Source organism: Pezoporus occidentalis, unplaced genomic scaffold, assembly GCF_034315485.1.
Source record: "Pezoporus occidentalis ecotype Australia unplaced genomic scaffold, CSIRO_AGI_Poc_V1 ctg50, whole genome shotgun sequence".
In the NCBI taxonomy this organism is placed as follows: Eukaryota; Metazoa; Chordata; class Aves; order Psittaciformes; family Psittacidae; genus Pezoporus; species Pezoporus occidentalis.
Window position 1 is genome coordinate 1244271 of NW_026915836.1, and position 26641 is coordinate 1270911.

The window sequence follows — 26641 nt, forward strand, 5'->3', positions numbered from 1 at the left end:
TCTGCACTTCCTGTTCCATCATGGACTAAAAAAGGAACAACCAAAAAGCTACAATACAAGGCAGGCAAAGTGTCAGGGAGGAACTTTTTGTTGATTTTCTTTTCTTTTTTTTTTCCCCTTTAAATCCAGGAAATACTGGAAAACTTGCACGGATGTCTGAAAGAGTGAGATTTTAAAAGGTTAACCCAACATCTTTCATGTCGAACCCTTATCTAATACGCGAGAACTCCCCATACGATTCTGTTTAAAGCACTGCAGTAAATGGAAGTAAATGCTAAGGTAGGACGGCATACCTCAGAATGTGTTTGTTCTTAGGGAGTTTTGGAGATGTAGCTATTCCTGGTGTGCCACTCCTGGCTGGTGGCCTCTGCCGTCTAACTTTTCAGGAACAGTAATAATAGTAGTGGCTATTTTTGCCATTTCCTTTTCTGTAATCTCTGTGTTCAAGATGTTACGTTGTAGTCTCTCTCTTTCATGGAATATAGGTTGCCTGCCAGTGTGTATCGAGCTACTCAATTTTATTTCACTTGGTTTTCCTTTTTGCATTTAACTATGGGTAGCATGGACTATACCAGTTCTTTGTTTAGTTTTTCTTTTCACACAGTGTTTTGTAGTTGACATCTGAATAGTCTTGGAGTTGCTTTGGGTTTGTTATGGCTAAAGCTGCAGAGGAAGTCCAAGTGAATCACATATAATTGTAGTCCTCAGGATAGCCATTTTGTTAACAGAATTAGCTTCATTAATCTTTCTATGCTGATAATTAAACAGAGGATAAAATATCAGCAGGGCAAGACAAAAAGTACGCAAAAAAAATCACAAACCAACCCAACAGTATTAAATAGTATCTGAAGATCTTGTACTTTCTAAAGGGGGAAAAAATATAGAACTAAAGAAAGATGTTCCAATGATGTTTTCTTCTGGAAATAAAAATGCTGGCAATTTTTTAGAAAGCTACATAAGAGAGCATTGGGGGCTACATTTTCTGCTAAATTTTGGGGTTAATTTCTGCCAATTCTGGGTATTTAATGAATAAAATAAAAGTCAAAGCCTTAAAAAGTTTTGGTGCTATTCTTGAATTTACTTTTTTTTCAGGGATTGAATTGTTGAACGTATCTAATATAAATAATTTTATGTGATTGAAACTGCCACATTTACTGGCAAAATGTTTATCTGATACAAGGTTTTAGAAATAACCTTTTCCTTTGGGAAACAAGAATGATCTTGCTGTTTAGATAGCAGACTGAGAGCTGAGATATCATCCAGTTCCCAGTCTGTTACAGACCTCCTTACTTAAAACCTCATGTAGGTGTGATGGACAAGGGATGTCAGGGGGCTCACAGGAGTGGAAGCAGAGGCAGCCTCATCCTGTGTATGCTCTGTGTGTGTGCTCAAGATAGAAAGGGACTAATATGTCTGCACAGCAGCCAGTGTCTGTAAATTACTGCTGGCGGTTGAGTGTGTCACCTAGTTTGAAGGCAGAATTAAGTCTTTCATTCTTAACTGAACAAACATTCAGAAAGCTGATGTTTGGTTTTTTAAGCAAAGATACCTTTGCAAGTTATTTTCTTCATTCTGTTTTCGTTAAAACTTAACTTTTAGTGTAACTTGAACAAAGGCTCTGAATTGATTCAATTCTTGGCAGGCTGTAAGGAGGAGAGCTATTTCCAGGAAGGATACTTTTGTTTAACTACTTGATGCCAATTCTATTTTACTATTGTGATTTGTATATCATGCAATGTTTGTTTATTGTATTGGCAGTGTTTGTTGTAAAGCAGCTCAGGTTCCAGATACATACGTGAAAGGACATAGAGAATATTTGTGTAGAACATGCTTTTTCCTTCCATCTTCATAACCCAGATTGTTTATTTATATTTCTTGGAGCTTGTGTGTTCATGCTTTCATCTTGGCCCTTGCTGAAGAGTTATTCTTTTTTAACTGGGAAATAAATATTTTTGTGGTATTTTTTTTCAGTCTTCTCCCCTTTCTGTAACCAAATCTAGATAATTCTATAAGTGGCTTCCTTTTTGCTTGTATTTCCAGTTTCTTTCCTCAAAAATATGTCTGAACCTGAATGAGAAAGTAGAAGACCCATTTTTTTTTTAATTGCATTGAAGTTACTAAAAGTGAGGAAATACAAAGATATCTAAACTGAGATATCTTGTTTTTAAAAAGGACAGGCTTGGAGTTCCCTGGGTGAATAATGAAACTTCCTAAATTATGCGGGTTTTGGTGTCTTGATTCAAAAACTGTTCCGAACTTTATTACCTTTAAATTACCTTAGCCCTTATGCTAGGCAGAAAGAACCCTGGTCTTTCGATACAGCAGGAGAGCTGAAATAGGAATGAGAAGCATTCTAAGATTTAAAACCATGGTTAAAAGAAGTGTAGAGTATGGCTCTGTTCAAAAAATAATTGCATCATTTTTAGAGTAATTTTAGCAGAATTTTGTGCTTAAAATACTATTTTACTTCTTTTTGTTTGCTTGTGACAGTTTCGTGTCACATCGGAGAAATATATATAATTTTCGTCTCTGCGTGTTCTGTGATTGTCGCTCTTCCCTAGGTCCTTGTTCTTCTTGTTCACTCGTGGCTTTTAATTGAATATATTTTGGTCCATGTATTATATTATTTCATCAGCTTTCTTAAGTTCTGCCTACCTGAAGTAGTGTGTTTTGCTTCTTGCCTGGTAGTAGTAGCAGTCTGTGGAGCTGCTCCACTTTGGCATCTCAGAGCAGCTTGACCATCTGGGTGGTGAAGAGTTGGGTGCTGTGATGTTCTTTGGCCTTGGGTGCTGAGTTGAGACGCGAAACAAAAACTCAAAAGTCAGCCAGGATGTGTGGTGACTCAGTGATGTTCTGCAGGGCTGACAGGTTATCAGCCAAAATTTCACAAAGGCTACACCAAGGTAAAGTGCAAAATAAATCGGAGATTTTGTTGTGTTAAAAGACCAGTTTTGACAGGAAGAGGAGCAGCTTGGGTGCTGGAGAATGTTCAGGTAAGCCTTGATAGCTTCTAGAGATGATTCCTGAAATCAGATTCTGTTTGTTTTCCGGAAATCTGGGCAAAAGTGGTAACTCATAGACAGTTACTGAGATCAAAGATGCTTCTGGGCACACCTCCAGCACTACCTTAATTGCATATTCTGTAGTTTCTAGCCACTTTAGTTAGGTGGTGTGAGGGAAGAGAATCTCATTCATATATAAATCAAATTGGCAAAATAGATGAGTAAGAATTTACCAGTCAGAGCTTTTCTTCTCTCTGCTGGTGAACTCTGGCTTGCAGCTGATGCTGGTGTCACACATCAACAAGCTACTTAAAAGTTTCAGCGAGTCATTGAAGTGCAGTTTGCCCATTGGCAGCATATTGAATCAAGCTGTCTCCTTCCTAATGGAGGATTAATTTCTACTGTGAATAGAAATGGAGAGTGCATTTAATGTGGTTGACTTTCAGATAAGAAAGGCCTTTCTCCTTTCTTCACAGGGAGCAGAGCTGAACGCAAAGTCATAAACAGTAGTTGTAATTTTTTCTTTTTTAAATTGGAACAAAACCTAGATGTGAGTTTTGTTGCTAACTGGAACAAAGCCAGCACAGCTTTACTTACAACTGAACATGAACTAGAACTGAACCAAAGTGGTTTCAGTTCCCTGCTGCTTTCTTCTAACTGGCTGATTGATTATTTTAAGTCCAGTAGGAGCTCTCTCAGAAGTTACTGCAAGGCATTGCACAGTAGTATTTGGAAGACTTAAACGTGAATCTCTTGTGAGAAGGGTCTGAGATCACTGCTGAAGAGTCTGTCTAGTTCATGCTGAGGTTTTGTGTAAGGTATATTTATTTTCTTCCCTCTGAGGCAGTAAACCCAAGACGTCAACGATGTTCTTAAAATACAAGTGGTTAATAGGCAAGTAGCAGAATCTTTTTTAGAGAGAGCTAGAATAGGGTTAACAGTCAAAAAACTGAAGGGCAACTTCATGTAATCTGAATATCACCATTTCCTAGCCTCTAGAGATTATTTTACCACACTTGGGAAGGATTTGAATTTATGCCACTTCAGTCTTGGACCTTATGATTGTTAATCTCCCTGATTTTTGAGGTATAAAACTCAGCACAGCTATTTTCTTTATTCTTAGTGTGGCTATTTCCTATTGTACACAGTTCTGAGTTTCTCAGAGTACACCTGGAAGGAGGACAGGGAAAGAAAGGAGTGTTTTAACCATAAAGGGAAGAAAAATACCATATGCTTTACAGGAAACAGACCATGTTGCTTTGCTATCTTAATCTGTAAGATTTCACACAGTCTTACTTAAGGGAAGTAAGGAAATACAGAAATTACTTAAGGGAATAAGGAAAAATATATGCAATGTACCAAAATGGTTGCATATCACCAGGAAAAGTACTAGACAATCTTAAGGTTCTCTGCTTATCCATGGACTAACTGTTATGCAGATACCTATTTCATGGTGGTTGTCCAGCATGTTGCAAAGATGGCTAATTAAATTAGGAGAAACTCCAAATATCTGTATGGTTAAATCGTCACATTCAGGTGATTTCTGAGGCCAAAAAAAATGTGCCATGTAGGACTTGGGCTTAGGCATTTGCGCAAGCAGTTATCTGCAATTCATAGAATCATAGAATAGTTAGGGTTGGAAAGGACCTTAAGATCATCCGGTTCCAACCCCTCTGCTGTGATTAGGGACACCTCACACTTAACCACGTCCCACAAGGCCCTGTCCACCCTGGCCTTGAACACTGCCAGGGGTGGAGCATTCACAGCTTCCTTGGGCAACCTGTGCCATGGCCTCACCACCCGCACAGTAAAGAACTTCATCCTTATATCTAACACAAGCTTCCCCTGTTTAAGTTTGAACCCATTACCCCTTGTTTTATCACTCCAGTCCCTGATTAAGAGTCCCTAATGAAAATGTGCTGTAGTAAAATAATTTGACAGCATTTAACAGTTTTTGACATGTAGCAGTCAGCTAACCATGATGTGCTTGCAGTCCTGATTCTTTATTCAGTGTTTTATTCCTAGCTATGTAAGTAACTCCCTCCCTTCTGGTTGCAGTTCTGTAGCATGACATTTAAAAATGTCCATAACCCAAGACAATAATTGTGTTTAAAATATTTTTTGACAGCTAAATATTTCCCTATGGTTTAGAGAGTGCCACTGCACTAGTGCATTAAAGACTACATTTTGAAAAGCCTTGTGATGAAATTACAGGTCAGCTCTTACCGCACAATGCAGTTCCTTTATTCTTAAATCAAATAACCATCTGCTTGGGAAAGTGCTCTGAACTATTTCTTTTCTTTCTTGAAATACATTTAGCAGCTGTTTCAAGTGAATGGCTTTATGCTGACTTTTGTTTTGTAGGTGGTTTTACTGTACTTTCTCTTGAAGTCGAGTGGTGTGCAGCCAAACCCAACTCTCATGCATTGTACTTCACATTATCACTGGGCTTGTGTAGGTTCTTTGTGAAAATGTACTGTGTAACTTTGCCTTATTCACCTGCCTTCACAAAACGTACTAATAGAAGACATTTACATCATCGGAATAACTGTACTGGATTAAATAAACGAACAAACCAGCACACGCACATGTGTCTGAAAGACTCATACTGGAACAAGTCTCCTTTGACCTGTTCAGAGACAGAATGCTCTGAATGGAGAGCCTAGGCCACCTCATCTGTTAAGGTTATTGACTTTTTTTCCCACTCATTAAGAAATTTCTCTTACTGACTTATTTCCCTCTCTCATGAGTTCAGATTCAAGGTATTTAGAAACCTTAACCAGTTTGGGCATGTAACTCTTAAGTACCTTGATAATAGTACCTTGGGCCATACATACACTCACCACCCAAATCTTTCAAGATAGTAACGACAGTATCTTCCTCCCTTCAGATAAGAAACTTGGTTTTGTGCAATGATGCTTCTGCTGTCACACTACTTGATGCTTTTGAAGCCATTTATACTGTTGTGTTGCATGTAAATATAGCCTTCTGTCCAAGTTAACTCTCTGGATTCTACCAGAAAATGAGCTGTGCACACCCTAGTCCCAGTACAGTGGTCCATAAAACTTGTTCTTCCTTGTAATACACAAAACGAGTGTGTGACTACTCAGTGTGCACGTGTGCATGTTTGTGCCCAAACACACATGCGTTTGTGTGTCACCATGCATTGAGGAATGTTTCTCTGTTGGTGCCTGAGAGTCCTTAGGTGCAGTAGATTGTGGCAGATCAAAGTCATATCACATTCGATTCGGGACATTACAATTGAATATTGGTATACGCTGTGTTAAGTAATGGAAAGATCCTTGCTTTAGAATTGATTTCTGAATACTGTGGTTATTTCAGCTGAATATTGGTTTTCCCTGGATGCTTCTGTTCTGTATTATGTCTGTGCATGTGTCTGGCACTGGAAAGTGTTTGATCTTTTCTGTAGGACATGCAAGATGTTTGATGTCTTTTTGTTGACTTTTGAGTACGAGTAAATAAATGATAGAATCCCCTGCGGGCAAAATTTCTTAACTTTCATGTATATCATTGTGGTCCATTACAATGTGGCAAGCTGTGTTACATTTCTCTGTAATTATAATAATCAAGTATGTAACATTCATAATGAAAGGCAGATTTGTGAACTTTGTGGCAATGCACTGGCTCTGAAAGGGACCTGCTTTCTTTGGCCAGAAGAGCAAGAGGCTGGGGGGGGTGGGCAATCATGGAGGTAAACAGACATTATAGGGAAGTTTTTACAACATGTTTTTTTTGGGGGGAATTTTTTTAGAAGTCAAGTTTACTTCATGTGGATAATGATGCAACATGTGAAATCTGTTGATTTTCACATAATATTATTAAATAGAATTGTCTCAGCTATTTTTCTGGCCTTATGGAGGCTATTGCAAAGCTCTCCGTTTTAGGTGAGCTTCCTAGAGATACGGGAGTGAATGCTGGGGTAAGTGTGCAAGTTTAATCTTACCTCTATCTGTTGCTTTGGTCAAGAGTTTGCTTCTGTTCTAATAATGGTGGTCTTCTGAAAGTTCTAAATAACTTGGTCTGCAGTCATTTTGACTATATTGAAGAGTGTCACTATTGATGTTTTATTTTCTCTTGCATAAGGTAAAATAAGTGCTCTATCAGCTATTTAAATTGAAGCAGAAAAATCTTGTGGTCAACAACAAAAGACCAGCACAAACCTTGTCTCCAGTCATTTTGTAATGGATTACATCTGTTCTTATTTTTCCTATGTGTTTTCCTAAAAGTAATATTTTAGCAAAATTGGATAAGTAAATGGCCCTCAAAAGAGCAGCTGTAACCCTCCTGCCCCAAGCATTTGCAGATTTCAGCTCTTTAAACACAGTCTTTTCCCTCCTCCTTTCAGAGAAGCGTGTTCAAAGAGAAACTTGCTGTTACACTGCACTCGGTAAGGGGTAATACATACTGACTTCTCAAGTTCTCCATGATTCAAATAACTATCAGCACTGACAAATCATGTGCTTGGAGGTTTATGCTTTAATCTATCCAAATATCAGATAATCCTAGAACATCACAACAAGAGGTGCAAAGCAGGTTTTAGGACTTAATTCTTTCTGTTTCTGTGGCTTACATAGTCCATTTAGGTTTATACTGTTGCCAAAATCCGAAACAGCTTTGTGGTTGATGGGGTTTTGTCCTGTTTCATATCGTATCTAGCTAAGGAACATCAGCGTAAAACTTGCTCAGCCTTTATGCTGTTAGAAACATTTGTCTAGTCATTGTTTATTTGAGATCTGAGTTTTATGTCAGTGACTATCCTTAAATTTCTCTTGACAAGTTGGTGTTGGAATGAATATAGTGCACCTAATCTTAGGTGACGTTCTTGTCTTGGAACATAGGTGTCTGATGGACTCTGTTATGATCAAGTGAAGGACTATGGCAATGCGGCACTAAGCCACTGAAGATAATAGTTTGTCGTCTCAGTTTGCTCCATAGAGCATGCAAAATCTCTGTGCTGATGCTATCAGCTGCAATGAAAACCCCACTCCCAAACGTTGATGGAGTGATTCAGGCTGTACAGTAGTCAAGAATGTAAAATTTTCTTCATATTCAAATATGAACCATTGGTGCAACACAAATATAAGTATAGCATATTCTAATCTTCCTCATTCCTATAAGCTTAGAGAGAGTATGTGGTTCCCTTAGCAAAATCTTAGCCTAAGATTTTGAGAATTCTGAGTTTCATATTTAAGGGGATGGGAATTACATCTTACACCTGAGAGGAGGAGAATGGTGAGGTGCTGCATGAGCTTAGGACTCAGTTTTTCCGGAAAATGCTTAGGAGTTAAAAGCTTGCAAAAACAAAATTTGAGGAGAAGCTGAACTATTTTCACAATCTGTTGCATAATTTCATGAAATTCTGCATTACTCCAGAGTTGCCCAAGAATTGGGATGCTTTGGAAATGCTGCAAATATTCAAGCAATATTTTTGTTTTGTATTGTTTTTACTGAGAAGTATTGAGTGAATGGAAAAGAAAGGAAATTGCCTCCTAGATATGTACCCATCAAAGTTGTGTTTTGTTGGTTTTTGTTTTCTAAAGTACTTGGATGTCTCCAATATTGCAGGAAGACAGGATGTGTATCGCTTGACCAAGAGAAACTTAACTGAGACATAGGAGAAATGGTGTAGTGGGCAGTCTGGGCCTCCAGAGGCCAGAATTCAGTTCTTGTTTAACTGTAGACTTCTTGTATGGCTTTCTGGCAAGTCATTTAGTCTAGCTTGTGCCTTTGGGAGTATCTCGTTTTACAGATGGGGAACTGTCTCAAAAGGGTGTTGAAAATAAAATCCATTAGTGACTGTGAAGCTATAAATGCCTTCAATATGCTGAAACTTGGCCTTGGTTTCAATATAGGTTTTTCCTCTGAAAGTATGTCTGGTTTTATGGATGGTTGCCTTTTGTTCCCTGAAACAGGCTGCTAATATGCTTTATTTATGCCTGGAGTTTTTCAAGATCTGTACTGCCTTCCAGCATTTTTGTACTCATCTCAATGTGTTGCCACACAAGAATTATTTTAGCAATATAGAAGTTGTTTAAAGTACCATTAGAATTAATCTTGCTGGCATCTACTAAAACTCTGTATGTTAACAAAAGTCGCAGCAATAGCATGAGTCAGTAACAGGATAAAACTCTTTGGTGATCAGACATTTTGCTCAGTTATAGTTGTAACATCTTTTGCTGCATGTGGAGAATGTGGTGTGTATATTTTGTAATGTGCCTTGCTTACAGCAAAGCTGCTTTTGTACCGAGACCTCTGTCCCATCCCTAGTTTGCATCTTGCCTTGTTCTCTGTTGTGCTTTTGAACAGTCATGTCTTTCTAGATATCTTCTCATAGTGTTTCTCTGCTTGGCTGCATTCAGAGGGATGTATTTTGTCAGAGAAGGGTCAGAATCAGAACTACGTTGCATTCAAGGATGCCTGTTAGAATTTGGTCAGTCATTTTGTTTCTGGTTCCATATGTTTAAGGGCATTTCACATGTGGGCATTTGGTGAAAAATTAATGGAAGCTCTAGATTGCACAGTATGTATATTTGTTATGTGTTTATAAAATGACATGGCAGAGTCTTCACATTCTAAGTGTAGTTTAATGTTCAGATTGAAAGAAAAGGCATATTGTTTATATTCTAGTAATTTGACTGTTCTGGGCATATTTATACCATTGTGTTTCTAGGCATTGAATCAGAAATGTTTTATGAAAAATTAGAATTGAATCAGTCCTTTTCATTCAGTGCTTGGTTTGATACATGAAAGACCTTGGATGAAAAGGATTCCTGTTAGTGTAGGGAATTCTACTTTTTTTGGGGTGTTCTTTTTATATGTAAGGTCAGCTGAGGCAGCTGAGCTGCCAGCTTCTGGCAAAAGTACTAATTCATGTGGCTGATGAATCTGTCAGCATAGGTACTCACTGAAATGAAATGTGGGCATTGTATAAATCTAACAATATGTCCATTTCATTGTTATTGGTGTTAGATTATTTTAAGAGGGATACATTGCTTTCTTTGTAGAAGATACTCCCTTTTATGAGGAGTTTGTTCTGTTTTAGAGGATCAGCAAGAATTCTGAATCGAAATCAGCAAGCAGCATTTTAATAAATTGCATATGAAACCAGCCCACTTGGCAGGTAATAGAAACTTGGTTTCCGTGCTCCAGTCTTTTTCCTGAGTTTCTTCCAGTGCTATTGGTACCTAAATGGGCAGAACAGAGATTTTGTGATGGTGGTTACCAGCTCTTCCAGATGCCAAATTCTGCTGCAGGGATGTTGTTGGGTTTTTGTATGTGTGTGTGCATACTGGGATTTGAACTGCATAAAGTACTTTAGTGAGAGCTTAGCCAAACAGTATAAAATGATACAAACAGAGCATTAGACATGCCTGTCTTTAGTACAGCCATCTGTTGAGTGCTGTAGCAGTTTCTCAAAAGCATCCCTCAGTGTAGACATCAAAGTCTATTCATGCACCTGTGCCTCTGATCTTCAAATATTTTCCTTATTTCAGTGGGAGAGGAGCAGTATTTCAAGATCAGTAGCTTTATTTAATAACAAAAACAAACAAACAAACAAACCCAAAACCCACCAAAACCAAGCAAACAAACAAAAATCCACAAAACAAACAGAAAACCAGCCTGAAACTCCCCCAGAAACCTCACGCTGCCAGTTGAGGAGTTGTTAAAAACGCCTTTACTTAACATTCAGCACTTTATTTATGGAAAACCTCTCAACCACGCTTTCGTTTTCCTCTCCTTTGAGTAACCCCTGCCCTTGCTAACACCTATTTCCTGCCTCCTCTTATTTACAATGCAGCGGCTGAGATCATTCGCTTGATCCGCTGCTCCGATGACATCAGCCGGACCTGTGAACTCTTCTACCGGCTCGCTCCCGAGCAGCACACAAGTGCTTTTGTGACCTTCGCGGAGGGAGGACCTTGTGTCATCCTGATGTGTTCAGCAGCTGTGGCCCAAAAGAGAGAGGTGCCCGACTTGTAAAGGTCTTCTCAGGTGATAAGAGAAACATGGTGGCCTCATGAAGCTGCCAGCTGAATGTACACAGGCAAATCCTGGTATAGCCTGTACCTCTTTGCGCCCTCTTCTTTTGCTCATTTACTTGCTAATATGCAAAGATTGGTCTCCCAAATTATTAGTTTGAATCTCTTGATGATCATCTTATTCAGGGCTAGTGCCTGACGTTGCTCATGGCTTTGCTGTTGGCTGACGCTGGTGAAGCAAGGCCCTGCTTCCCCTGTTGCAGCAGGGCTGCGTGCTGAGGGCGCAGGAGCGGGAGGTGGGCTGCGAGGGCAGGTAACCCATTTCCCGCCAAAAGCCCTGGGTGCGGTTACCTCAGAGCTCGGCTGGACGCTGGACATGAGGCACGCTCCCTTCTTTTCACCCTGCGTCCGTTTGGTGTGGTACCGACAGGAACCCATAGCGGTTTGGTACACGGCAGTCCTGATCTCATCAAGTCCCGTGTGAGTGTCAGGGTCCAGGGTGCACAAACACCCCCCAGCGTCCCTGCCTGGCTCCTGGGGCTCCGCCATCCTCCCCACAGCCCAGGGCGCCATGTCAGCCCAAGGGCTGCTGGTGCCTGACGCAGTGAAGGTGCAGCATGGCCGGGTTCCAGTCCCCCACAGCCTGGCCTGCCAAGCCAAGCATACCTGCTGGCCCATGTCCCAGCCCCTGGCCTGTCCCCATCCCCAAGGAGGTGCCTGATGCCCACGGTAGGGGCTGCCCTGGTGCCTCCATGACTGCCTGCTCTTGGCTGGAGAGGTGGGACGCAGGGCAGGCCTGGGCAGACAACACCCCTTGAGGTACCCTGGAAGTGGTCATGACATTTCATCTCTGTGCTTTACCTACTAAAATAGAATGAAAATATAGTATTAATGGATACCACGTCACTTGACTCACTCCCTGTAATCGCATGACAACTGCTATGTGACAGTAAGAGCTATCGATTACACGGTGGTTTGATTATAGTTTAATTTTTTGAGATGGGTGGCTGCAAAATTAGTCTGTAATGTCTGGGGCACCCCAAGGATACTCAAATCCAGCCGTATTGGAACCTGTGGTAAAATGCAGGAGGGTTTATAATGGGCTCTTCATTGCAATGCCTAAACATTCAGCAGCTTGTTCCCGCAGCAGCTTGGCAGTGAGCACCTGTATTTCATGCTGAGTGAAAGTGATCTCTGCAAGAGCAGACTCCTTAAAATCTACCAGAATGGTGCAGAGTAAACAAATTTTGTATTTCAGATAAAGTGTGTAAAGGATGTATTTCTTTCTCCCTGTGGGAATACAAAGGGAGTATTATAAACACGTGTTACCCAGGCGTACGAGCTGTATGTGTGTTCATTTCCCCCGTGGTGACCAGAGCTGATCTGCCTTGCTGGGATCTGAATAGGCCACAGTGTTGGTTTTCAGATTTGCATATCTGGGCTTGGGATAAATTACAGTAAAAAAAGTTACTCAATACTACCACTTTTTAACTTCCTTCCTCTTCTCCCTGGAAGTAGTGGTGCAAATGTATGGTAGAACAGTGCTTTAAATATTGTATTGGAAAAATTCACTGGTTTCAAGCTTTAGAAGTGCTAAGGGTACACACTTCTTTTTTACTTCAGTGAAAGTACATGGTCCTCAACACACCTCTTTGCAAAAGGAGTCTCTGTTTGGTAGTGAACCGTAGACCTGTCCGTATGTTCTATCTACACCTTGGCTTCATGAGTTTTGGAAACCTTTTGTTTCCTGCACGTGCAGTCACTTGCTTTGGGAGCCATTCTAAGTTTTTTTTCTAATTCTCTTCTTGATTACAGATTGACTTGGAGCCAGAAGGGAGAGTGTATGTCATCATAGACCTTTCAGGATCATCAGGTGAAGGTAGGGACTTTCAGTCTTTTATCTTATTCGTTTATGAATGGAATCTTCCAAGGGCCTCTGCAATGGAAGTGGTAGAGGAGGTGCTGTGCCAGTATCCTCTTAAATCTGAAGTTTAAGTTAAAGAGCTCAAGTTAAAGTGAACACTTTTTGATGTAACTGCGTGTGAGTCAATGAACAGTTACAGTTCATATTACCCTGTTCATCACTGAGGGTAACTATACCAGCTGAAAGGGCAGTAATGAAATGAGAATAGTTCAGTAGTTACCAATTTCTAGAAAAAACTTCCAAATTATTATTTTTGGAATTATGCTAACTGCTATGTAGGTAGAAATGGTAAGATATCAGAGGTGGGGGAGAAGAATTTATGAGCTTTTAAAATTATCCTAATACTTGATATTTTTTCACTAGATGTTTTCTTTTTCAGGTAAAGTAACGATCAAAACATTGTAATGATAAGAGGTGTTTTCCTTTTTATGACACAGCAGTTATATATTTGGGAAAAAAAAAAAGGCAAAAAATAAAGATGGAAGAGAAGCATTAATTAAATTCTTAAGATATTTTTCTGTTGTTGACTGGGAACAGAGACAGGTGGTAGATGGTGGGCATAAGGGAATCTATGAAGAAGCAAAACTGTATCTTAGCCGTGCTCTTGATGGCAGCCTGATCTGCTGAAATGGCCTGGATGGCTGGTTTGGGTTTGATCAGTTTAGATTATGTCCACTGACCAACTTTCCACAGTAACTCATAATGCTAAACGAGGTTATTGTTGGTTCACAATATGTAAAGAAGTTTCACATAAATCCTGATAGGAGCTGAAACAGAAAATGCTATGAAATAAAATTATTTTGCCTGGCACAGTTGAGAAACAGTGGAAAACCACATTTGTTTTTCTGTTCCTTGTAATGAATTGCTATGCTCTGACCAATTACTAGCAGTAGCTTGCAAGAACATATACTGCTCTATGTCCTGAATTTTAAAAACAAAGCAAGCTATTATTTAAACGTCATCTTATAGCCACATTTTGTACCCACATACGATACGCTCTGCCTTTTATCTTTCTATATATTAAATAAAACATCAGTTAAATAGTACTTTCCACATATCTTGCTAATTGGCATGCCAGTGATGGAACTAAAATGTAGTTAAAGGCATTGAAGTGGTTCTGTCACAGGGGAGATGGATGTTTTTCCAGCTTTCCATTGATAGTTGGTTGATACCCAGACAGGCATTGTTCTAGTATTTCATCACAAGATGTATTCAGGTGAGAGGGCAGGAAGAATGGTGTCATGTTGTTCTTTAAAAGCTCTTTAATCTTCTGTGACAGAAAAAGAAAAACTGGTGAGGGTATAATGTCACCTATATTATGTGGTGTATTACCCTCTGATACTTGAAAGGTGCTTGGAAAGAAATTTGCAGAGCTAGAGCTTGTGTCGCTACATTAGCGTTGAAGGGCAGCACTCCAATGGAAACAAACCACTAAGGGAAAGCAGCTTATGAAATGCTGTCGTATGGGAAGCCCTTGGGGAAGACCAAGAGACGTTAGGGTTAATTTGGTAAAGCCTTGGAGAAGTTGATGTGCTTGCAAAATGCAACAGAACTTGTAGAGTTTTAGAGCTTTCCTGTAAAATTACAACTGTTGAAAAGTGTTGTATAGAAGTATTGCAAAATTCTCTAGGAAGGTTACATTTTTCCTCACAAGGTAAATTCGACCAGGTTTGTACAACAGTTCATAAACTGTTTTAATGGTGTTTTGTTAGTGATGTAATGAAATCTTATTTTCAGACTGCTAAAGCCTAGCTAATTTTGGGTGCATCTCTTCTCACTTCAGCTGTCTTAGTGAAGAACCTAGTTTAACATAACAACTGTATGCATCCTTCTGTAGTGAACAGAAACTTTTAACCTGCATGGGAAGTAATTTATTCTGCATGTTTAAAAAATGCTTATTTCTTTTGATCTATTGTCCTGGGTTCAGCCTGTGTATATATACGTATATAAATATATATGTAAATAGAATACATCTGATATGTATTTTATGTATTTCAATGGGGCAGTTTGCTGTAGTTGGTCTTTATTCATTGACTATAAAAGGAACATAAGATTAAAATTAGAATAAGTACGTGACTTTTGAGTGGTAGGATTGGTTGAGGTGATTGCTACAGGTGACCTAAGGTTTTTACCAAGATCTTGTTTCTGAACTCCAGTCTTCATTGCAAATAGAAGAGAGTATATAGTAGTCTTTTTATGCTGCATAAATGGGCATGAATATTTCAGCTGAATTCTGGAAGGGGAAAAGTTGGCAATTTGTGAAAACAAAAATATGTGTAGCAACAACTTTAACTGGAGGAAGCAATCACATTTCATGTTTCTTGATTAGCTAGCAGTATTAAAAAAAAAAGAAGTAAAAAAATCTCATCCCTTGAGATGTGGTATATACTTGCTAACCGGTATGGTCTTGTAATTTTGTGTATTGAAAACTGGCAGGTATTTTTATGTGGAATAGTAGAAAGAAGGGTTGAGCTGCTGGCTTTGCTATTTGCATTTTTTTTCCCCATTCTAAAGATGAGCTACAAATCCATGTTTAGAGCTGTGCCAGTTTCTCTGCCACATCCTATGTTCTGAAATTTCTTTCAGAAGAAGCTCTTCTTCTCCAGTAGTAACAGTGCACTTGTTAAGGGGCAGCCTGAATACCCCAAGGCTTTAAGCTGTTCTCCACTGGATATCTTACAGCAATGCCAACTCTCCCAGTGGCATGTTCAAATCTCAGGAATCTGGATTTGTTCTGAAAAAACTTATTTTCTAGAACTTGCTCCCATTCAGTTCTAGTCTTTGAAGCAGAAAAAAGGTTAGAAAATACAAATGCTAAAGCCTGAGATGTGGAAAGCAAACTGCATAAAAAGCCCTTGCAAGAAAAACGACAAACCCAACAGGAATGTGTTTATCATCATCTTTTTTTTTTTACACTAATCCTGTTTTAGAGCCTGCTTATGGCTTCTGAATGTTTGTTCTGCACTGAGAGGGAGGGTGAGTAACTATTTATTTTAGCAATCTTTTGTAAATTCTGTAGTAGGGACTTGTCTGGCCCACATACTGAAAAGAAAATGTGAAATGAACTATCACGCAGAAGGTGGTGTTCTCAGAAGTTAGGATTTACATTTTTCTGCTAAAATTTGAACATTCCCATATTGTGCTTTCAAAACTAGTTCTGCAGAATACTTCAGAATGCTTTGCTGATGTGCATGTAGGAAGAGAAAACAGCTCTTGAAATACGTTTTTGAAATTTTCCATTTTAAGGTTTATAACCAGTAATTTTGTAACACCTGATTCAGGCCTCTACACTCTCTGTGCCAAAATCGATCTGCATGGTTATTTACCTTCTGTAGATTTAATTTTTAAAATGGCTCTGTGCATTCAAGGTTAATATGTATTTGCGTTTCATAGAATCATAGAATGGTTAGAGTTTGAAGGGACCTTCTGATGCACGGCTGTTCCCCATGAATGGAAACAGCTCTGCCAGTGGAGACTTTCCAAATGTAGATGCACACTAAGATACAAATTCAGAGGCTAAAATAGCTGCAGCAATAAATCAGTGAAATTCTATTTATAAAAGCTTTTGTTTATAATTTGAACACCTTTATCAGATGTTGACAAATAGTAACTGCCCTCTCAGAACTTTAAGGGGTATTTTAAAGACAAGTCCCTTGGCTCAAACAAACTGTGGACCTGACACAGATCCAGTCGTATTGGCTGGATTTTTTTTACTGAGCTTCATTGATCCATAGAATCATCATAGAATCACAGAGTGGTTTGCATTGGAAGGGCCCTTGTAGATCATCTAGTTCTAACCCCCCTGCTACAAGCAGGGACACCTTCCACTTGACAGATTGCTAAAAGTCCAGTCCAACCTGGTCCTGAAAGCTGCCAGGGATGGGGCAGCTACAGGTTCTCTGGGCAGCCTGTGCTAGTTTTTTGTCATGCCATATGCAAACATTATTCTTGAAGAATAAGAATTTCTGATAACTTGCTTTTGTGGTACCAGATCAAAACATGGGTGGTGGTTGATGTTGTTGTTACTCTGCCAGAATATTTTGTCAGACTTGCAAAGCATGTAATCAGTCAATGCTGGTATTAACTAAACATCTGGTGACTCCATTTTAAATATGCAGTTGTAAGAAAAACAGAGTTTATAATAGTCCAGTGTTTGTGAGAAATAATTAGTAAATTACCATATTTATTCTGTTACTTTGCAAGCTGGATCTAATGATCAAATGGGTTTTTAGACTTCTATCTTCAACTTTTGCCAGGGCTATGGAGAAGGCTGTGCTCTATACCAGTCTTTCAATGAGGAGGAGACTCTGTAAGACATGCTGTCTTATTCATTTCTTCAGTGCTTGCTGTCCAAGGTCATATTGATTTTTTTCTGTATTAGTTCAGCGTTGCTGTGGCATACACATTATTTCTAGACTGAAGTGCACTCATTGACTGTTCTATTGACATGATTTGGCAGTGTTTTTTTCGTCTGTTTTAGTGCTCATAGAGTTCTGTGAGTGAAGTTTTTTGAATGATTTCAGAAATACTTAAGAGCTCCAGTGTAGCCGATCAAGATCCAGATGCAGGCTAAAATTTTAAAGCATACCTAATACAATGACACAACGATTCGATTTATAAACTGGAATAACAGATGGCCATCAAATGGGTAAGAGAGGTAAATTGCCTGAGGAATGATTAAAAACATTCTCAACAACGTCAGTTTTATGTAGACTGAAAGACAGATGCTATTATGTTTAAAAACTTGTGACCTTCCTGCTGCATTTGTCATTGCAGATTTCTGCTTTCTTTGGAATTATTGGTTTATGTGTGACACAAATGTATATGCAGTTGCCTACAGTAGCTTTCTATTAACTTACAAATTAAGTTACCATTTGTGGTATGTCAGTATTAAATCAACTGACTGTCAGTATTAAAGCAAGTGACTTCAGAATGACCTTCATATGTTAGGGGGTTTTGTTAACTATTTATCATAGGTAATGTAATAGAAATTTAAGAACTATTCCAAACTCTTCTTCTATGTACTATGCCTAATCAGTTATAATGATTATTTATCATTGTTACATGTCCCAGTTTGCATTATGCAGTTGTCTTTCTACGTGACTACAGATTCTCCATTTTAGAGCAGACAGGCGGTTGAATTGCAATGAAACACCACAGCTTATGCTGGAGGTGGCAAGTGCTGCAGGAAGCAGCCTGTTGGAAGTTCTTGCCTATATCTACAAGTTATGTAGTTACAGAAGATTACATCTTCTAATACATTCATCTTCAGAGTCATCTGCTTGTAAGATACTTGAAGTTCTTCATCCAGTGAAACTTAGGTTCTTAATTTAGATTAGATATTAGGAAGAATTTCTTTACCAAAAGGGTGGTCAGGCATTAGAACAGGCTTCCCAGGATAGTGAGGGAATTACCATCCCTGGAAGTGTTGAAAAAATATGTACATGAGGCCCTTAATGACATGGTTTAGTGGTGGCCTTGACAGTCCTGGGGTAAAGGCTGGACTTGATGATCTTTTTTTTCCAACCTATTTGACTCGATGATTCTGTGTTTCTAAGGTGCTACTTAACAATAAAGCCATTTAGCTGAAGTCATGGCAGTATCTTGTGAATTTTAGAATATTTTGTTTAAGTTGATTATTTGGTCTTTTGCATTGAAATAGCCAACAAAGAAGTCTTTAGACTTCTGACTGCATCAGATTATGCATGTAACATGTAAGTCAAAATATATGAGCTCAGAAGAGGTTCCAAGTTCTTCTTAGCTCACCTAACAATTCCATGATACTATGATTTCCTTGAAGGCTCTGTTTTGCAAATACAGTTTCGATGATTCGCATATGTTATGGCAGAACTTCTGCAGGAAAAGAAAATAGTATCATTAGAAGCAGGTACACTTCTTAATACCTCATACTTGATAAATTTATAATGTAGATAGAGCTTATTCATCAGAATATCTACAGGATTTATTCTAGGCATCCAACTTTGGTAGAATCAGTACAACAAGAAAAATTATTTCTGTGCCATGTGGTAGCATCCTTTTGCAAAGATCTTTTAGTAGAAAATACCCCACACGTTGAAATCTGTCTCTGTGATTGCTAACGTATCCATTCGTCAGAGTTTTTGTTCCTTAGACTATTTAGCAGTTGTCACTGTCATTGTCATTAATTATGCTTCTTCTGCTATAAGGGCCCAGGAAATGAAGAAAATGAGATGTGATTATGCTAGGCACTGTCTGAACAAAGAACAACAGAAGGTGCTTACTCAGAAATCACAGTGTCTAAATGTCATGCATCCTGGAGCTAGTCTTTTTGTTTGGTGGTTTCAGGAACTTGTGTTAAGAGTGGTGTTTTCTTTAACTAATGTCTTCTACTGCAAACACAACTTTCACAGGTTGGGTTTGGTTGGGATTTTTTGTTGTTTTATTTTATGATCACTGATGCCATTTGGGGAAATTTGTGGTGCTGTGGAAAGATTCATCAGGCAGACCATAAAATAGTTTCTGGTAGTTATCAGCTGCTTATCTTGGGGTGTTAAACAGGCTGTGAAGATAGAGTTTGTTCTTTATTCCCACTGATACACGTCTTGCATCAGGATGAATCTCTAGCCCACTTTTGCTATCCCTCCTGGTGGTAGCATCTCTCTCTGAAAGTGGGTTTCAAGTTAATCACCAGCTTTTCATTGTGAGTAATCACATTTTAAGATTTTAGCACAGGAGTCAACCTTCTTTATTGCATTAGTTTCATCTGTGCTGATTTAACCACTAGTTTACGAAGGTTACCTCATTTCTAGATTCTGGGACTTTTTGGGGGGAGTTAAAATAATCTGAAACTGTCTGAATAGGACAATACTGAACTGGCAGCACTAACTGGATGCTTTCTGTCTTCAGTCACTTGACTCAGGTTTATGTCCAAGAGCTCTTTCACAAATGCAGCTCCCCCTTAAAGTTCTCAGGGATATTGTATGCTCAGAGAAATAGGGTTTGAAGTGTCCATAGCTTTTCTTCCTTTGGAATTTAAAGCAAATATTTAATCAGTCAAACCAGACAACATTTGTTGCTCTGCTCTGTTCAGTCTCACTAAGGAAGACTTTGCTGCTTCTGAAGGCCTAATCTCACGTTTTTATTCATAGCCTGGGGGAAAGTAGGATACTACACTAGCTTTTTGGTTTTCTTTCTGTAGGCTTCCTTGCTTTAATAGAACAGCAGCAAGCAGTAGCCTGTGAGCAATCTTCAAATGTAACCAGAATCTCAGTTTTCAAAACTCATTATGCAGTGTATCAACTGACAACCTATTTCCTTTGAAGTTTTGGTTTTATGTAGGTAGGGTTTGGGGATTATTTTTTCTGCATTCAGCTTTTAATTTCTTTTGTACCAAAAGATCAGCACTCATTCAAACCACAAGTGATGAGAAAGGCAAAATCAAAGAAATAAAAGAAGCCTAAATTTATTTATAAAGGTTTTTCCTTCTGCTATGCCTTCATTTTCTCCTCTTAGGAGGGATAATTCAAAACTGCTACCAATATGTCTTTTCTTTTGGGTCTTATTTGGCTTAATCTTAAAATACCTCTGTGCTGAAGTTTGGATGCTTATTACAAAAATGAAATTTTTTTTTGTAGGTTTCATGCTTTTCTTGCAACCATTCATCTGTTTTATGACTGTGCTTAGAACTGAAAAAAGTCTTTGCCATCCAGACTTTCAGTTTCTAGTTTGTTTATTAAAAAAAAGAAAAAGTAACACCCCCCCAGCTCCCTGCAAGCACTGCATTTATACTAATACGGAAACTTAAAGGTTTTTAAATCGGTCAGCCAGACAACTTTGTCACATCTCAAGTGAACAACTTTAAATAAACGTCTTGTTTTCCCAAATCTGTTCGAGTAAGTTAATGGCATTAGGTATCTGTAATGCATCTGGCTCTGGCATGTATTTACTTGATGGTGTGGTAGGGGATGTTTTTATTTTGAGACAAAATTTCACCTGTTGGTAGCATGGCATCTGAAAGCAGGTGTTTGTGTTGTTACCTCAATGACAATAACTGGAAAGCCTGAGAGGAGGAGCTGTGAAATAACCGTGTGATAGTCCAGTCCACGTAAGTTCTTTGCTCTTGCAAGTTAACACCGACTTCAGTAGTGGCACAGGCATTTGGCTAGGGAAATGAACCTTGCAGGCTCACTGTTCAAAGCCAGAATTTCTTTTATAGATATCAGTGCAAATGCAAATCAGCACTTGGTGACAATTCAGTCTGTTGGTACGTGGTCCTTTTAGGCTGCACTGCTCAGTGAATAGGTTTACCAAAGGGTGCTTATGTAATTTTGACTTCACATGGCAAATGCCTTCATAATGAACATCTTTCTATGGATTTATAGCCATCCTTTGGATTATATCCAGTTGTCTGAACATCTGGTAAGCATTGTGTGCTTGTAATAAGCCCTTACTGTATAAAGCTGGCTCAGTCTTTTCAGGCAAAGATCGATGACCTTTTCTTGGCAGGCTTCTAGCTTTTTGCCAAAACAAGTGCTTAGCAGGGAGAAAGACACTAGTAGACGATTTCATTTAAAGGTACCTTTGTATTCTACTGTAAGAGTTTGTACTTGTTTAAGGAAAATTGTGTTAGACTGAAATAGAAATGAAACTCGTGTACATACCACATTCCAAATTGCTGTCCCTCTCTTCTCCATTTATGTAGTAAATGCTCTGATTTCCATATGTTGTTTTTTTCTAACAAAATTGTGTGAGGCCTTTAGAATAGGCATGTTTAATTTTACCACTACATATGCCTAGGTTGTTTGGTTTTTTAAAAAGAAAACAGTAGAAAAGCATCAAATTAAAAACTACAGTTGTATTTACATGTAAGTGAATCACAAACTAGTAATAAGATTTGAAATATAAATGTGTTCTTTTGGAAATCTGTACATGTCTAGTTATTTCATAATAGAAGACAAAACATAGATTAATTGAGTGCTCACTGTATAGCATGATGTTATGTGAAAAATATATATAATATTATAATTTTTATGTATTTGTTTTGCTGTGCTTCATAAAATACAGAACCTGTAATGTGTTATGATTTCTGGTGTTTTGTTCTACACTTTTGCTGTTACAAAAGTGTGCTCTGAATCCATCTGTTCCCTCTTCACCCTTATACTCCCTGACAACAGTCAAGTCTGTATATTGTTAGTACGACTAAGGAAAAAAAGACTTAGTGTAGTCAATTTTGGTTAACTGATTAGGGAATGAAGAGGTGAGGTAATACATTCATTAAAGACAGTTCTAACCATGTTCCTGGCCATACGACATACCAGTGAGGTTGTCTAAACTGGGAGCATTAATGCCTGTTGTGAACATCATTAACCATATGTTTCAACATAGCCTAAAAATCTACTTCACTTTTAAAAATATGAGTTCTGAGGTAATGTAAACAGCTGGAGTCTCAAAAACTGTGTGGTTTTTGAGTGTAATTTTGAAAGGTTAAAATATTTGAGCCTTTTCATGGACACTTTGTACCTGCGGGAGGAAAAAATGTTTTGCCACTATAAAAGGCAGACTCTGGACATAAAAATGACTGAGTAGACCATGTGTGTATTACTTGCAAGTTGCAGCTTTTAAAGAAAGCTTCAAAGAAAGCATGATGATGAGAGTCCAAAAAGGACTTTCATCATTCACCTGGCTTTTCAGAAGGGCTACTCTAAAGAAAGTATCCAAGTAGATATAGATACTCTGTCTAGATACTGGATGCTCTTACAAATCTATCTCTATTTGAGCACTGACTCTGGTCTTTTTTTCGTGCTATGACTTTTAGTTTGCTTTCATTATTTCTGCCGTATTTTTTAATGTATTTTTCAAAAAAAGTGAATTATGTAATATCAGGAATAATGTGAAACACAGATTTTAATTTGCACCAGCAACTTTAACATATCAGGCAGTTTGTTTGTTAGACTTTGAATTTTATATCAGAAGAAGACATAAGAAATATTTTGACGTTCTGCAAATGTCAGTGTGACAATCACACAGAATATATGCTGCCCAGAGGAAAAAGAGGAAGAAAAAGGTCTCGTTAGCTGTGAACTCAGTAAGTAAAATGTAAATAGTGCGGGATTTGTTGTGTTTTTTAAACAACAGAATTTGATTTTCAGTATCTGATTTACTTTGTTGTTTAGAACAGCTTGTGGACTAAATACATTCTTATTTACTTTCAAATTCTTTTGAGTTTTTCTGAAGAAAAATAGAGTTAAAATTTGTTGTTGTTTTTCTTTTAATAATTCATCTGTATGCATACATAAATAGAGCAGATTTTGCTGATATCAGTGATGGCAGATGTTTGTTTTAGAGCACACAGTTTTCATGCGTTCATTTTTTATGGAGTGAATAGAAATACATAGTTATACTGAATACACATCAAGACTGGTGCAAATTTAGTACTTCAGGCAAGATAACATTAGAGCTCTTGAAGTATGCAATGGAATCACTGATGAACCCATTTTATAATAATGCTTTTGGGGATAGGATTGTCTGCTTAAACCCCATATCTGACGAGATTTGTACATCTGCCTTCTTCATTTTGGGCAAAATTCTTCTGTGTGTCAACAGACTCCTCTAGCCTGTTGTGCTGCAAGGCTAATATTAGTAAGTGGAAGTTTTCCTTCAGAAAAAGAGCTCGACAAAGACTGGAAAAATCACTTGAGATTTAGATTTAGATCTTGTTTTCCATTAACTACATACTCTACATTGAAAGAGTATAAAGTACTTTGTGTGATGTAATGAACTTGCGATTAAGAAAATATGATTTATTCCTGTTTCAGAATCTTAAATGAACGATTAGTGTTGGGTTTTTGTTTTTTTGCTGTTATTGTTAAAATATTTTTGCTGGCAATACTTACTGAGTTGTGATCAGGGATCCTTTTTTAAAATCCTTTCTCAGGACATTTTACTTAATATAGTACCCTTCGTACAAATGCAAGAGGTCTTAGTTCTACTTCTGAGTTTGAGAGTGGCAAATCGACCATAACAAGTAGATTTGTCTGCCAGAGTGCGGTGGTGTAGAGGATTTCAGAATTGATCTTCAACCAGCAAAACCAAAACAAAAGCTGAGGACTCTACTAATGACTTTCAGGATTTGAAGATTAAACAACTTTAATTATAGCTTGCTTATATTTCAAAATGAAAGGCTGTCTTCCCTGGACCTTATTATTAGAGAGTATAAACTATGCATGCTCAGGGAAGGTCAGACATCTGTGTATAAGATATTTTACTTCTCCATTTATTCTCCATGGGATATAATCAGTATCAGAAATTACTATTCTTGTTAATATAATGCTTTTAAAGTATTAATTGCGTTCATTTCAGAGGAACGTATATATCATGAAAAGTTATTTAACTTCTTTTAGGTAGATTAAGCATTTCCCTTGTCTGTACCTGAATGTTTGACTAAGGTACGTAAGGAAATCATACCTTGTTCTTCAAGTATTTTTCCTAATTTTTTGAGTGGGAGAAAGGGAGGGAGCCTTCACATACTCAGTAGTATCTTGTTTGAGGCTTTCTCTGAAGGACTGTGCATTCACAGACTTTCCGCCTGGCGTAGCCAAGCGATTTGGCATATTAGGATGTGATCCAGCTTTTCATGTTTCTGTTTCTCTGCAGCACCACCATCTTTGTTATTTATAGATTTCTAACTATATTGCTTCAGAAAGGCTGACTTGGGATATGAGCTATCAAGTAGCACAGGCCTATGTTTCTATATTCTTTTCAGGCTTATCACCCATTTCCTGAGCCTCAACAGGAATCAGTAAAATTCTTGCCATCAACTGGACAGATCACTTAAGCTGTCAGGCGCACTGTTTCCTAACAAACTGAGAATGGCTACTCAGTGAAAGGTTTGAAGTAAGAAATACAAACATCTCTGCCAGTGTGGTTACACATAGCAAGCTATAGAAAGTGTTGCAAAGTGTTTCCTTTCATTGCTACTGCCTTTGGAAGGATTCTTAAAGAAAGCCTCTAAGAATCTTGAAGTCATTCGCAATTAGTTTGTGAAAAGCTGATGAAGCTAATATTGTCCATTCTACACCAGTTTCTCTGCTGTGTTAAGATATTTTTTTTCTAGGGAACAAGACTCTTCATTCCTAATTTGTGATATGCTAAGAGTATTGGCGGCAGTTTCCCTGTACGGTGTATAGGGCAAATGTACAGGCTCTAAAAGTTGTATTTGAGAACTTGCATTTTTTTCATTTCTTTGCCCAAATTCTTTCAACCATATAAAATATCAAAATGGAATTACTTGTTACCAAATTCTTGTTTTGAGTTACAGATATCATAGACTGCTGAAGTCACGGCTATCATTTCTCAGGGTTCTATAATTTCATACCCATTATAGTTTAAGAGTGATTTTCTCTAGCAATACTGCTAACATTGCTAGCATTGGAGGAATGTGTAAAAGACTAAAAGTGGATTGGATTTGCTGTAGCACAGGTGAAACTGAAATTGTTCTGGTCTGAGAAACTTTGGATAACATGAGACGTGCAGTATTTCTCCTGTGATTGTAATGAGGCCAACCCAGTTCCATTTTGCATAAATAAGAAATTTGGAAGACAGCATGGAAAGAATACAACCTTGGAGTTTCATACCTACTGGAGAAAGACTAAGAAAATAATCCATTGTTAAACATCTGGAATGTATTTCTTCAGTTTGCTGGCACTGATATTGAGTTTTCTTTTTATTCATTTGTCTCCTTTCTGTTCCTGGGAGACATACAGTTGGGAGTTTTAATTAGTTAGAAAATGGAAGTTTCTGTTAAGGATTAATCGGAATGAAGTTAAATAATGGCATTGTTATATTCAGTAGGATTATTACTAGTTTCCTATTTTTATAGCATTCAGCTAAATCTTTTCCTTTTTTTTCCCCTTCTAGTCCTTTTTCCTCAAATATCAGTTAAGGACTAACTGCATAGGTTGTCACACTTGAATCCCAGATAAAATGAACATGATATGTGCAACTGACAGTTGCAGTTCGAAGTCATTTCCTTAGTGTTCGTAATACTGATACCCTTTTAGGAAATGTATTACTACTTTTGTGTAGCTGTGTAATCAATAGCATTTCAGAAGGTTGTTTTCTAAGAAACAGGCACAAAACCGCGGTAACTGTGAAGAAAGAGATTTTAATTTTATTTTCTTTTTAAGACGTCATCTTTCTTTTTTCACTCAGTGCCTCTTCTGGGTAGCTGCCTCTAGAGAACCCAATGGAAAAGTTGCTGCAATTAGGCAAATGGGCTCTTGAGGCTAATAACTCTCCACAGAAAGCAATGGGGAATCAAGGTTTTTACTTCTTTTGTTCCTTAACTTCCCTTGGATGTAGCCACCTACCTCATTTAGGTTCTAGTGAAAATCCCAGAGAAGATCTGTCTCTGCAGGCGCTAAAACCTTAATCTGTCCCGTGGCTCTTTGTATGGGTTTTGATTATGCACAGCTCTCGGCACCAGTGCATAAGGAGTAGTGTCTTCTTTTGCTCTGAATGCTAAACCAAACAAAGCTTGTTTTATGCCTTGTTACAATGAGAGGAAGAAAGCAGACAACCATTAATCGCATTGTTTGAATTTGAAGCTAAAAATCAAAGTCAAAATTCTTTTTCTCCTCGTTACTGTAAGGTTGGATTGTATTCATTATCTTGCTGACTGGCCTGTAACTGCCTTCCCTCGCTTCCTGCTGAGCTGCTTATCCTGGTCTGAAGTGCGT

The 26641-nt window shown here is 38.1% G+C and overlaps 1 protein-coding gene across 3 annotated transcripts in view; it reads left to right on the forward strand.

Annotated features, from left to right (window-relative positions):
• Positions 1–26641, forward strand: part of PRKCE (protein kinase C epsilon) — a 287923-nt gene that overhangs the window by 89419 nt on the left and 171863 nt on the right. For all 3 annotated transcript variants that reach the window (XM_062637004.1, XM_062637005.1, XM_062637006.1), the window contains exon 2: positions 12818–12881. In XM_062637004.1, the coding sequence (XP_062492988.1) occupies positions 12818–12881 (64 nt within the window). The remainder of the gene's footprint in view (positions 1–12817; positions 12882–26641) is intronic.